At 49.8% G+C, this 14603-nt stretch overlaps 1 protein-coding gene across 1 annotated transcript in view; it reads right to left on the bottom strand.

The window, feature by feature from the left end:
* The window catches only part of LOC114683440 (cadherin-1), a 73019-nt gene extending 61119 nt beyond the window's left edge, over positions 1-11900 (bottom strand). Inside the window, exons 1-2 of the mRNA XM_028857747.2 lie at positions 11718-11900; positions 10818-10938 (exon numbers count right to left, since the gene is read on the bottom strand). Of these exons, the coding sequence (XP_028713580.1) occupies positions 10818-10938; positions 11718-11765 (169 nt within the window). The 5' untranslated portion in view covers positions 11766-11900. The remainder of the gene's footprint in view (positions 1-10817; positions 10939-11717) is intronic.
* Between the last annotated feature and the right edge of the window lie 2703 nt (positions 11901-14603).

The following is a 14603-nucleotide window of genomic DNA, read 5'->3' as shown; positions in this document are numbered from 1 at the left end:
CCTGAGAACAGCATCCCTTCCTCCTCACGTGCCTACACTCTAAGAGCTCATTTTGTCTTTGTGTGTGTGTGTGTGTGTGTGTGTGTGTGTGTGTGTGTGTGTGTGTGTGTGTGTGTGTGTGTGAGATGTAGGCAGGACCATGATGCTCATGTGGAAGTCAGAAGATAACTTTGGAGTCAATTTCCTCCTTCCACTTTTACATGGGTTCTGGAGAATCAAACTCAGGTTGCCAAGGACAGATACAGCAGCAGGTACCTTTATTCACGGAGCCATCTCACCGGAACCCACTTTATATTAGAAAAACAAAGACACGCATATTTTCTAAAAAGAAATGCACAGACCATATACACCCTCCTCCATTCACTCACTCCACAGATGTGGACTGAGAACTTATTATGGCCTAGCCTCTGTTCTGCCTGGAATATCGCTCAAGAACAAGCAATACAGAAGGCCCTGACCTCCTAGGATGTGTGTTTTTATGGAAGGAGACTATGAACTGAGGAATTCAGTGAGACACACGACATGTTCATTGGTGAAAAGGTGCCAGAGAAGGGCTGGGGATGTAGGTGAGCTGTAGAGCCCTGCATAGCATGTGCAAGGCCCTGCATAGCATGTGCAAGACCCCGCATAGCATGTGCAAGGCCCTGCGTAGCATGTGCAAGGCCCTGCGTAGCATGTGCAAGGCCCTGCATAGCATGTGCAAGACCCCGCATAGCATGGGCAAGGCCCCGCATAGCATGTGCAAGGCCCTGCGTAGCATGTGCAAGGCCCTGCGTAGCATGTGCAAGGCCCTGCCCTGCGTAGCATGTGCAAGGCCCTGCGTAGCATGTGCAAGGCCCTGCAGCGTTCAATCCCCATCACTGCCACCAAAAATGGGGGCGGGGGTACAGAGAAATAAAGCAAAGGAAAGTCCTCATTGAATGGGCAACATTCTAGCAAAGCTTTGCAGGACACAGGTGAGCAGTGCAGACATCGCAAACAGGTAATATACAGGGTGTGGTCATACATACTTGAAATACCACCACTCCCTTGCAGGAGGGTCAGGAGTTCAAAACCAGCATTGGCCTGAAATACTGTGGTGTTCTGGGTACAACCAGGAAGCAAAACGGCTGCACAACGTAGATACAGGGAAAATGAGGACCCAAGCCATGGGGCTGTGGAAGGGACACAGTACCAGAGCCTTGGAAGTCATGGACAGGATTTTTATTCTGTATGAAACAGGGAATCCCGGGCAATTTTAAGTAGGAATGACACTTTCTAGTTTAATTTTTTAAAAAATTCATCACTCTGACCTGACATGATATCTTTACTCTCAGCACTTTGAAGGCAGAGGCAAGTTATCTCTCTATGAGTTCGAAGCCAGCCTGTTTTACATAGTGAGTTCCAGGCCAGCCAGCCAAGGCTACATAATGAGACCCTGTCTCATTAAAAAAAAAATCACTGACTACTGGGTGAAGAAATGAAATTACTGTTGGGATGCACAGAGCAGGGGGGGGGGCAGAGGACCAGAAAGAAGCTGCTGCAGAGATCCCCTTTGGAAACAGATGGGTCTGCATGCCAAACCACAGAAACAGGTGTTAGTTTAGTCTTGAACTTGTCAGGGTAAAATAAATCTGAAACACTTTCGGCTTCTTACAAGCTCTCCTAATTACAAAGCTACCTAATTATTATCTAGGACTCGGCCAATTATCCCACAGGGTCCTGTGCTGGCCGGCATTTATGAGCTGGCTCCCGGGGAACAGGTTCATCTCCAGGTACACCCCACGAGGTCCTACAGGTAGCATCTAGGCATTGCCCTCCCCCGCTTTCAAGAGCTAAGCGCACCCCCACATCTGTCTGGCGTTCGTGCCCTAAACCAAGTCCTAGGGGGACATGGCTTGTTAGAGGTAGGGAATGCTTCCTACCTTCCCAAGGCAGAATGGGGGTAAAGATCTTTCTTTCTTTTTTTCTTTCAGGACCCCCAAAAATGAAAAAGACAGGGTGTTCAGTTAGCAGTATTTGCATGCGAAGGTCAAAAGGGTGAGGCAGGCCTGGTGGCACAGGCCTGCCTTCTCCGTCAGGTACTAGGAGGTGGGCTGATGGATGAAGTCGATGCACAGAGCAAGCTCAAGGTCAGCCTGGGAAACAGTGAGACCCTGTCTCAAATGAAAAGCTTTTAAAAAGCAAAAGGATAGAGAGGTGCTGGGTGCGGCGGCGGCGCACGCCTTTAATCCAGCACTCGGGAGACAGAGGCAGGCGGATCTCTGTGAGTTCCAATCCAGCCTGGTCTACAGAGTGAGATCCAGGACAGGCACCAAAACTACACAGAGAAACCCTGTCTGGGGGAGGGGAGGTGTAGCTCAAGGGCTGAGGGTTTGCCTACGATGCAGGAGAACCCTAGTTAAGCAGCAAAGGGGAAAACGGGCTGTGAAAACTGTCCAAGCAAAAGCAAAAAAAAAAAAAAAAAAAAAAAGGCCCTTCAAAGGCAAAAACTCAATTGTGCTGTCACAAAATCAATGAGGCTCAGAGACATCATCTTCCCAGGGGGAGGAGGGAATCCCTTCCCTCAGGAAAGGAAGTGGGCTCCCTTCCCCTTAGCAAGGGAAGTAGGCTCCATGGCACATCTGAGGTTTGGCAACAGGCTGTAGAGAACTGGGTTCTGCTTCCGATTTTCCTCAGTGCTAGGGACCAAAGCCAGCCAGGCAGGGTAGGCCTCACACTTGGTAGGCTCAGACCTGACCACTGAGCCACATCCCAACACTCTTCCTGCCGTTTCCACACAAGAGAAGCCTGTTCCGGGGAAGCCCTGGGTGAGGAGACAGGCTGAGAGGATGGCTCAGTGTCAGCCATATGTAAACATTTATTCCTATTGATATATATTTTAAGCTTTTTAAGCCAAGTGATAATTTGCCTAAGAGAATAGGAGAAAACCCTCACCACCGGACAGAAAAGCCCAAGGTCCTATGGGAGCCTTTTCTGTGACTTTCCTTTTCTGTGTCTGGCCACGCCCTCCTACTCACCAAGGCCCGGCAGGGGAAACTGACCACTTCTGCTGGCCCCTCCTCCCAGATGCCCTGTGGAAGTCTCTCGTCTAAGCAGAGATTTTTCTGAACCTCCTTGAGGACAAAGGCTCCATCTCTGGTGCACTGGCTACATCCTAGGTCCACTAGTCCCACTGACCATGGGAGTTCTTGGATCCTGGGCCTCAGGGCAGGTAGCCGGATGCCCACACCCTGACTGGCACCAGCTGTTTACTCATCAAACACCTGTGATCTAACTCCTGGGCTCGCAGTGAAATGAATGTGTGCTGGATACCTGGAGAGCATTAAAAAAAAAAAGCCAAGTCCATCAGTGTGGAGTCATGGCCTTTAAAATCCTAGCACTTGGGAAGCAGGCGGGCAGATCTGTGAGTCTGAGGTCCAGTAAATTCACCGGAGGGTAAATCTGTATTTGTGAATGGCCCCAGGTGACTCAATGCTTGTCTATGGGGGGGAGGGGGTGAACCATGGTCTCAAAAGCTGGCCAGAAAGCATTTTGCAATGGGTCAACAGATAAGTATCCTTAAGCATGAGTATTAGGAAATAGTTCTGAAAAGTGAGGTTTGGGGAACAAGGAACTGGAGGCCATCCTGACTTTCCCACCCCCAGCTACTCTACCCTCCTTCCGCGCCAGTTTAGAACCCTTTCCGATCCACCGCAAGCCCATGGCAGCCCCGCTCCCAACATTGTAAGGAAGAAAATGCCATTGGATTTCCTTTTCTAACAAAGGCGAGCTCCTGGTCACCTGTTTGCAGAGCAGTGTTTGCTTAGAACAGAAGCAAGGAGAGGGAGGAAACTGGTTTGGCGGGTTTGCTGGGCGGGAGAGAGCTTAGGGGAAACTTTCAACCAGCTCTTGAACCAAGCATGTAAATCATGGGAAAGGGAAAGTCACAAACCGAGGGCCCTGCAGAGGGTCCTATGCTGAGTATTCACTGAGCGTTTGCCACATGCCCCTAAGATACAGATGTATATGGTTATCTTCACATTACAGATGGGGAAACCAAGTCTGAGAGAAGAAAAGTCTTGGCAGGAGATCTTCATCTGGCCTCCAGAACCTTCTAAGACCGACTGGGCTTTGGGTAGCATACACTAACTAATTCCAACCCTTGAGAGGTATAAGCAAGAGGTCCAGAGATTTAAACCAGTGCTACCTGATGAGTTCAAAGCCAGCCTGTAAACAGGGCCTGGTGTGGGGTGGCGCACGCCTTTAATCCCAGCACTCAGGAGGCAGAGGCAGACGGATCTCTGTGAGTTCAAGACCAATCTAGTCTAATTAGGGAGTTCCAGGCCAGCCAAGGCTACATAGTGAAACTCAGAAATAAGTAAATAAATCAAATGAGAAAGAAGAGAAGGAACAATTTTCTTTTTAATTGACCAAAGAAAATCACTTAAAAAAAGACTCACTGCTCATTTCCGATCCAGGCTTGAGGTCTCCCTTCTATGGCTTCAGAAGCTTTCAAAGGAAAGTACTTGGTTCACAGTATCCCCAAGGACACCCTTTGGGCCAGGCTCGGCTTCCAGAGAGTGCTGGCCAGAGAGGTCTCACAAGAACATTAGAGATTCCAGACAACCTACTCAGCCCTGTTCATTTGCCCTCTGGGGCCGCTCTGGGGACACAGAATGGAGCCTGAGAGGAAAAAACTCAGTCAAGGTAGCAAAAATGGATTCATACATCCATTCCTTTGTTCAAAACAAGACTAGAAGGCCTGTTGGGTCCCCAAGAAATTATTACCCACTTTTTTTCTCCATTTCCTCTTCTTCTTACCCTACCTAGCCTGAAACTCACTACAGAACCAAATTGTATATATAGACATATTATTTATTTTATGTGCATTGGTGTTTTGCCTGCATGTATGTCAGTGTGAGGGTACTAGATTTCATGGACCTGGAGTTACAGGCAGTTGTGAGCTGCCATGTGGTTGCTGGGAATTGAACCTGGGTCCTGTGGAAGAGCAGCCAGTGCTCATAACCGCTGAGCCATCTCTCCAGCCCGTCTTCAAAACTTCTAACAATCCTCCTGCCTCATGTGCCTCCATGACCAGCTTCTTTTTTTTAATCCTTCCCTCACCACCCCCAAAAAAAGACAAGGTTCCACAGGTAGCCCAGGCTAGCCTCAAATTTGAGATCCTCCTCCTGCCTCAGCCTTCTCAGCACTGGGATACAGGTGTGGACCACCACACCTGATTTATTTAATGATTCTTTCTAAATTTCTGAAGCAATTTATGGGCAGTAGGAGAGACTGGAGTCTGACCTCGACAGACTGGACTGTTTTTTCAAACAGTGAAGGACACTCTCCCTCGGGCAAGGGGTGTCTAAGAAAGGCAGAAAGGATACTTGGGGCTGACACAGGAAGTTTGGGAAAACAACTCCTGGAGCTGCGTGCCGGCCTGCAGTTTCTCCCTTCTGGAGCTGTTTGTCCAGATAAGGCTGTTTTCTCTCTATAAACTGTCTTGCCCAGGCTATCAGGATATGGGTCATAGTGGGAGACTGAGTTTGGTAATGACAGTGATGGGGGAGGGCCTGGAGTTTCACTCTAGGACCCTAGTCAGGGTGTGGAAGAGTATTCAAGACCTTCTTTCTTTCCTTCTTTCCTTCTTCCTTCCTTCCTTCCTTCGGAAGAGGATCCCTAGCCCTACAGAGCCTGGAACTTGCTATGTAGACCAGGCTGGCCTTGAACTCTGCCTTCTCAGCTTTTTAAAACAACAACAAAAACTATTTTGTGTGCACATTCATTGCATGAGTGTGGGTTAGAGGACAACCCTTGGGAGTCCTCTCCCTCCTCCCGTGGATCCTGTGGATCAAAATCAGGTACTCAGGCTTGCTGGCAGGTGCCTTTACCCACTAAGTCATCTGACTGACGTGTGTGTGTGTGTGTGTGTGTGTGTGTGTGTGTGTGTGTGTGTGACAGGGTTTCTCTGTGTATCCCTTGATGTCCTGGAACTCAGAGATCTGCCTCCTGAGTGCTGGGATTAAAAGCGTGTGCCCCCATGCCCGGCTCACTGGCCCTTCTTATCTGTGCTTTCTTTACATTCATGAATTCTTCCCATCCCCATATCTATGTTCAGCCATATTCCCCAGGGTTTAGCCTAGTGCTGGCATAAAACAGCAACTCAATATGGACAGCCAGATGCCCATACTGCAGCTAGCACCAGGGATTAATTCGTCATATATGCATTAATGTATATAACATAACAAATGTATGTGATTTTTACTACTTATGTTCAAACCTGAGTCTTTCCACACTTTCTCAGTGACCTGCTATAATGATTTCATTCTTCTCCTTAGAAAACTTTATGCCCTGAAAAGAGACCGGGGTGAGGCAGAATAAAACCCCAAAAGGCTGAGTCTGGACTATGATGGGTGTCTCTTGCTGATTTTAGGGTTTTGGCAGCTTCTGGGAGATTTCAAGAGCTGATTGTCCCCACACCTGTCTTATCTCGGGCTGCTCTTGGAAGGAAATGTGTAATAGATACCAAGGTGAGCATTTCAGCCAATAAAAAGCCCCAGAGAGTAAACAGGGATTTCCATATCCACCTGGCAGGGAGGGCCGGGCAGCAGCTGAGGCAGCTTTCCTTAAATGGCCTGGCCTAGCCTGCGACCTGGCCGCCCACACTCCTCAGGAGACACAAAGACAAGGGCAGAGTGGCAGCCCTGAGTCTCCTTCCTAGGAAGGCCTACATGCGACCGTCACAGGCATGAGTAATTAGGGGAAGTTTAGGAGGCTGGGGGTGGGAAGTGGGTATCTTATGATGTAAGGGGATCCTAGAGGAGTTCCATGCTTGCTTTGTCACTGTCTCCGGCAGCTTTCAGCACATCCTTCAGAAAGGAGAGGAAATGGGTGTATTTAGTCCACACTGGTGGATGCCTGGGAACTAGGTCAATTCATCAAAGGACCAAAGCCCAGGCCCAAAATACAACGCCGTTTGTCCTCCAGACTTGGTAAAGAAGGCTATGAGAGGAAGCCATCGGCTTGTCAGCTGTCCTTCTCACTCCATAGAGATGTACCCGTGTGCATTTGTCTAGTACTCTGAGAGGCGAAAGTCTCATCACCCGGGTCTCTGAAAAGTTTGTGTTAAGAAAAAGAAAAATATTCCACACTCTAAAGAAGCTTAAACTAGACTTGGCGGTTGTTGTCAGTAATCCTAGCATTCAGGAGGCTAAGGCAGGAGGATCACCGTGAGTTCAAGACTAAACTGGGCTATACTGTGAATTCCATACCAGCCTGGATTAGACCTTGTCTCAATAAACCACAAGTGTTTCATTCAGCAGCACTTAGACTAAAATTGGAATGGGACAGAGATTATCACAGCCCCCAGAAAGAATGACATGAAAATTTGTGAAGAGCTCCCTATTTAAAAAACAAAAGAAGGCGTGGTGGTGGTGGTGGTGGTGGTGGTGGTGGTGGTGGTGGTGGTGGTGGTGGTGGCACACGCCTTTTATCCCAGCACTCCCGAGAGGCAGAGCCAGGCAGATCTCTGTGAGTTCAAGGCCAGCCTGGACTACAGAGTGAGTTTCAGGAAAGGCGCAAAGCTACACAGAGAAACACTGTCTCAAACCCCCCCCCCCCAAAAAAAAAAAAAAAAAACCACACACAGAACCGGCTTATAAACAAACAACAAAACCCAGCATGGTGGTACACACTTGTAATCTCAGCACTGAGGAAGTGGAGGCAGGAAGATCACAAATTCAAAGTCATCCACTACTACATAACAAGTTCCAGGCCAGCCTGAGCTACCCAAGTCTGTCTCAAAAACGAAAACAAAAACAAACAAACAAAAAACAGAACAGACAGAACTGGTATCTGCCTCCTAGCATCAGAAAACAGAGGCAGGGGAATCTCGATGAGTTCAACATCGAGTGAATGATCGAGTGAATACAACAGGTAAGGAAGCTACATAGTGAGACCCTTTCTCAAAAACAAAAAGCAACAAAACAAACAAACAAAAAACAGAACCAATGAACAAATCAGCCTAACTAAAGAATATGCTTAGATATGTGGGGGGGGTTTGTTTTTCGTTTTTTAAGATTCTGCATTTCCGAAGCCAGTGAAAGAATGTACAAGGCTGAAAGCTGGGGAGTCAAGCTAACGGGGCCTGGGAATGATGCCTGCCAAGCGCCAAGTCCTTTGTTCAATCAAACCCTATCTGTGACCTTTTAGCCACCAGTGTCAGGTTTATTTCCAAACTCCGGGGCAGCAAACTTCAGTAGAGCCTGGAGCCAATGCCACGATCTTCCATTTCCCGGGGGAGGTCCAGAGAGAATGACACCACCTTCCTAATCTAGACAACTCTTTAAGTCACAAAGCAGTTCCTGAGGTGTATAATGTGTGACTTCTGGAAAGGCACGTCTGTCTGACCTCCAGCGATTGCACACTCCACTGGAGCAAGTAGAGCCCTGCTGAGCCGTGATGGAGCCTCAGCCATAAAGGGAACTGGAACCAGCCACACGGAAGCTTGTGGGATGCGGTGTGGAAGCTGCCTCTTCCACCTAAACCACCAGCCAGGACCCCTCCGCCTCCCACCGCACAGGCTCCATCTCCATTATCACCAGCCGCCTCAGCTCCCCCACCTCAAGGTCTCTGTCCTCAGCCTGTTTTACAAAGGACCCTGTTTCCCCAACACAGCAGACACACATGCCCGTCCTTCCTTCCTTCAGTCCTTCTTCCCTTTCTCCCTCTCTTTTCTTTCTTGTTTTTTAGACAGAGTCTCATCTCATCTCACTCTGTAGTCCAGGTTAGCCTGGAACTCACTACAGAGACCAGGCTAACCTCAAACTTATAACGTTTAGCAATCCTCCTGCCTCAGCCTCCCAAGTGCCGATTATAGGTGTGAACCACCACCACACCAAGCCTCAGCCTCAGCTCCCTCTTGCTTTCACTCACTTGTGTTTCTCCTCTCTCTCTCTCTCTCTCTCTCTCTCTCTCTCTCTCTCAGAAAAAAAGGGAATCAAAAAGAGAAAGACTAGTTGTAGATGCTTCAGGCAATACAGAAGCCAGTCAAGCCCCTGAGTCCCTAAAGGACCAGAAGGTTGTCCACCCTCCGTAAGTTCTCATTTTCCCTTCAGGTAAACGAAGCCCTTGCTCACAGCCGGGGGCAAAAGTGAAGAGGCGGCACCGTGAGTTGTAAGTGGTATTATTATTGATATGCAGTGGTATTAGTGACTGGACACTAGAGCTTAGACGTGCACAGTGAAAGCAGACCAGTGCCAAAGTGAGCCTATACTCCCAGCACACACAGAGCCTGAGGCAGGAGGATCAAATTGTGAATTTCAAACCAGCCCACTCCATACAGGGAGGTCCTGTCTCAAAAAACAACAGACTCACTAGACAGTGCCTGGCTAGCTTGTAGCAGGCTTTGGGTTTGATCCCCAGCTCTGCTAATGCACACAAAGACCATCCTAACTAAGGCGCAACTATGTGTCATCCGCCATAGGAAAACAAAGCCACCAGCCCTTGGGTTGGGATACCTGATATATACTTACAAATTCCATGTCTAACCCTGCACGGCTCAAGACTGAGTGGTGTCCACCTCTTTCCAGAAACCCACTGGTACCCTTGGAAACATCCTAGGCCACTCACACCGCCCTAACCTGTCCCAAAGTACCACCAAAGGACCTCCTGAAATACTCTCAGCAACCCACCAGAGGCCCAGATTATTCCTTGGGTGTAAGTAGACAGGCTGGGCCATCATTGACCACTTCAACTTCAGGGCCACAGGACAGCACTGCCTTCCTCAGCCCCTAGAAACCTCCACAGAACCAGCCGGGTCTCAGAAAAGCGAATACAGCTAACCAACCGAGCTGCTGTTTCTCTGTAAAACACATCATCAAACCTGGGCACAAGTTCCAAAGTTCACAACAGAACTTTAGACACCACCACGATTGCTGCAGATTTTCCAGGTATGGCTGGAAGAACAAACTTGGTCAAGGGATTCCCAAAAGGGGATTCTGAGTGACTTCTTTTTGTATTATTTCTTTTTTGTTTATCATGAGAGAGGAGGAGGTGGTTTTGATACATAAGACGCACCTGGAAACTAGGGAAGCCAGTAAAAACAAAACAAAAAACAAAAAAAAAAAAACAAAAAACTGGCCCTCTTGCCTTGCTCCCAGCCATGTCCAACAGGGAAACAAAGAAAATTCTAGATTATCACATTGAGATAAGACCTGAAATATATTGAGCGCTTGCATGTATGAGTCAGAGCTACCATCTTTTTCTTAAAGTAAAAAGCAACGAGGCTAGCCTGGTCTACAGAGCAAGTTCCAGGACAGCCAGAGCTACACAGAGAAACCCTGTCTGGAAATACCCCCCCCCCCAAAAAAACCAATACCTGTATCAAATATTTTCATCTCTATGAACAAAAGCCACAAGTCACCAAGAGCCTGTTCCTCAGTGACTATCTAAATAGTGGGAGTCAAATCCCGGTTCAGAAGCCTGTCCTGCTGACCCGTGAAGTCACCTTTGGGCCTCCGATTGCTCATTAAATGGGAATATAGACCAACTGGCCCTAGCCCAGCAGGTTTTGGCGGTCTGAAATTATGGCCGGCTCCACTAATAAGTCGGAGAAATACCGATAACCTCTAAATACCCTTGGCCCATCCCTGCCCCTGTATAAATAGCACAGCCAGACATATCTACCTTGATCAACCACAATCGATAAATTTAGACTCCCAAATCAGCCTAAATCCCGAAGCAGAGTTTTGTCCATTCCATCCCACCGCATGGGAGCACGATTTCTTGGCACCTTCCCCACCCGACCCCACCCGACCTAACTCTGCCCAGTTACACCAGCAGAGCGCCCTTACCTCTGCCTAGGAGGTGACCTCTCTCCAGGTGCCTCCCCGGCACCAGGAACGTGTAGACCTCAGCACTGAAGCCGGGACTGCAGGGCTCAGGCTCCGGCTCCTGGCAGAGCCACGAGGAGACCTGGGGTGGAGAAAAGGTAGGCAACCTGGTGACTTGGGGGAGCCCACACCGAAACCAACGACGTAACCCTTCCCTCGCCTGGGGCGTCGGGATTGTGGGAGGACCCCCCCCTTGGGGCAGATAGGGACGCCACCCTCTCAACCCGAAACCAGCCGCCAAACTCCAAGAACTCTTGGGGGAGGGGACTTCTAGGGTCGCCACCTCGCAGCCTAGACTACCTTTCCTGCCTGGCTCCATTTGCATCTCACTGGAGACGCCTTTACTCTTCTGGCGGCCACTTTCCTTAGACCGCAAATGGTCTCAAGGAACACGCTCAGACTCCTCTTTCTTACTCCAGAGAGCCGCCATCCCCAGCCTACCGTCCCTTCTGTACACGGCAGGTGTTTCTATGCTACTAAAGTCCCTTTCCTTATCTCGGATCGTCCGCTCTGCTTCTGCCCCCCCAACCCCTTTTTCATGCGGGCCCCCATCTTGCTCCACACCCCCTCTGGCCGCCTCAAACCGGGACCCTGCTCAACTCGGGGTCCCGGGAGCTCGCAGCGATGGCGCGCCCCCACCTGGGAACCTGCGGGAGAGGCTGCCACTCCGCGCTTGCCTGGACCCCCCCTCCCACTCCACAGCACTCAGCTCCGCGCCGCGCAGCCTCCAGGGAGATCTGACCCTCTGGACCCCAACTTTCTTGGGAGAAGGAAAGCGGGAGGGCAGCAGGCAGAAAGGCAGAGCGAAGCGGGTGGTGGGGCCGGAAGGCGTCCTGCCGGGAGTCAGGACACTCCAAGTACCTGCAGCAGGAGCAGGATCGCGGAAAGGCTGCGGCACGGGGCTCCCATGGCTGGCCGAGCGGGCGCCGAGCAAACACGGAGCTCGGGTGCGGTCGGGCAGGGCCGGGTTAGGCCGGGCTGGAGTCTTAGCAGAACTTCCCGGGAACTCACTGATGCGCCGCGCCTCGCCACTCCACTGAGCCAGGCAGAGGCTGCCCCAGCCAGGTGAGCCCGAAGGCACCGCCCCCGGCGCCACTGATTGGCTGAGGCCGCACCTGCAGGTGGCAGCCAAGGAGCCGCACGGCCCTCGACTTCCTCCACCCTCAACTGCAGTTGGTGGCATGGGGCCGGGCTTAGGAGACTTCCTCATTTCCTAGTCCACGTTCGTTCGAATCCCAGTCCAGCCTTACTGTGGCCCTCTGAGACTTGGATTACAAAGGACTTTACTCTTCATCTAGGTTTTTATTTCGTTTTTCTTTATTGTGTTTGGTTGGAGGAGTTTGTTTGCTTTGGTTTACTTTGTCTTAAGGATTTTTAGAAAACATTTTAGCGTGTGTGTGTGTGTGTGTGTGTGTGTGTGTGTGCTCTCAAACGCAGCCCGTGTGGAGTTGACAGCCTGCAGAAGTCAGTTCTCTCTCCTTCCACCAAGAGGGTCCCGGGATTGAATCCCCATCTTCAGCCGTTACTGACTGAACCATCTCTGCTGTTTTATTTTGTTTTATAGCCTGAGTTGAGTTTTGTTTGTTTGTTTGTTTTTTGTTGCTCAGCCCAAGCCGGCCTGGAACTGTCTTAGCAGCCTAAGCAATCCTCCTGCTTCCGCCCCCCCCCCCCCATCGCAGGGATTGCATAAGTGAGCCGCCAGACCAGGCTCATCTGATCATCTAATTTTCTAACATCGGTCCCCCTCCCTTTCGAGACATGGTTTTGCTATGCAGCCCAGTACGGTCTTGAACTCACTATTGTCCATTCTCAGCTTTCCCACTTTGGGGATGGAACTATACAGATACCCACTACCATGCCCCACTAAAATCTGTTCTTTTTACTTCAGCTCTCAGCAGGTTAGTGAGGCACGGAGTAGACCCAATGGATTAGGATCCCCTGAGGCAGGAATTACAGGGACTTTTCCAGCTGCTCGATGGATGTGGGAGCTGGAAAGGGAACCCTGGTCTCCTGGAAGAAAAGCAAGCTTTCTTAACTCCTATGTCATCTCTCCAGGCCCGTGTTTGTCTGCTTATTGAGACAGGGTCTCTCTGGATGTTCTGGAACTCACAGAGATCCACCTGCCTCGACTTCCCAAGTGCTGGGATTAAAGGCGTGTTCCCCTATGACTAGCTCACGTTTGTCTGTTTTTTTTTTGTTGTTTGTTTGTTTGTTTGTTTGTTTGTTTTAGACAATTTCTTCCTAAGTAACCCAGACTGGCTTTGAACTTAGGATCCTCTTGCATCAGCATCCTAAATGTAGGGATTACAAGCATGCACCACCACATCCATCAGTTCTAGTAAAAACCTAGAACTCAGAGGCTGGAGATGGCTCAGTGGTTAAGGGCAACTGACTACTCTCTTAGAGGACCCGGGTTCAATTCCCAGCACCCACATGGCAGCTCACAACTGTGACTCCTGTTCTAGGGGATCTGACACCCTCATATAGACATACACACAGGCAAAACACCAATATAAATAAAATTTAAAAAAAGACTAGAACTCAAGCTTTCCTGCTCCATAGATTGAGGCTGTTTGTTTGTGTGTTTGTTTTTCAAGACAGGGTTTCTCTGTATAGCTCTGTCTGTCCTGGAACTCGCTCTGTAGACCAGGCTGGCCTCTGCCTCTGCCTCTGCCTCCCTAGTGCTGGGATTAAAGGTGTGCGCCCAGCTAGATAGAGGCCTTTAACACCATAGCCATACCACAGTCACCAACACCTTCTTCAACGAATTCTGTCCCTGATACATAATTTTAGGATCAAAAATAAGATAGATAAACATAAGACCAGTTTCCCTGTCTGCCTGTGGCCTGCCATGTCTGGGTGCCTGGGCTACATGCTAACAAAGGCACCTTCCTATCGATCCAGGCTTTGACAAAACTACAAAACAGGGTTTGGGGAGTGCACACCAAACATGAATAAGGCCCTGGATTCCACCCTCATCCGCATAGACACGGGGGTGGGGGTGGGGGTGGGGGGTGTGCCTACTATAATCCCAGCACCTGGGGAGTGGAGGCAGGAGAATGATAACTTCAAGGCCATCCTGACTTTGAGCCCTGAGAGCCTCAAACAAGCAACCCCAAACTACCAAATGTCCCTGCAGTCACTGGCTGTGTGACCTTAGGCAAGTTAGTGTCCCCTTCTGTACCTGAGCCCAATGCCAAAGCAACCACTGAGGTGCGAGGGTTGGGCCTTTGAAAGGCCCAGCCCTATCTCCCCATCCCAGGGGATAGTCAGGATGACAGCATTTCCCATGAAGCTAATGGGGAACCTGAGCCCACAAAGAGCACAGCTTCATCTGTAGAGGTACTGCCTCTAATCCACATCACCCACACCGTCTCTGCCAGCCCACCCGGAGGCTGACCCCTCCAGTTTAATGGCTTTCCAAGCACATACCCAGCAGCCTTTTGGATTTCTGCTTCTTGGCTCCTCCTGCCTCTTAGCCCACCAGGAGGCACGGAGGGAGAGGGCTCTGGTATTTCCTTTCCCACTGATGCTCCTGCCCAGATCTGGCACTGAACAAGATAATGGAAATAAAGAGGCGTTTCCCCCCATGGGGCAGCCTTGGCGTTTATTTTTTTTTCCTCCCAGTTATGTAAAAATACATATTTTAGATCATTGCTGGGTGTAGGGAGTCTTTGGGGCTTTGATTTCTTCTGCCCAGCAAGCGCTGGCCATGGAACTCTGTGATGGCTCTCATTGACTCCTGCA

Source organism: Peromyscus leucopus, chromosome 5 (assembly GCF_004664715.2).
Source record: "Peromyscus leucopus breed LL Stock chromosome 5, UCI_PerLeu_2.1, whole genome shotgun sequence".
NCBI lineage: Eukaryota > Metazoa > Chordata > Mammalia > Rodentia > Cricetidae > Peromyscus > Peromyscus leucopus.
This window is presented reverse-complemented; position numbering and strand designations above follow the sequence as displayed.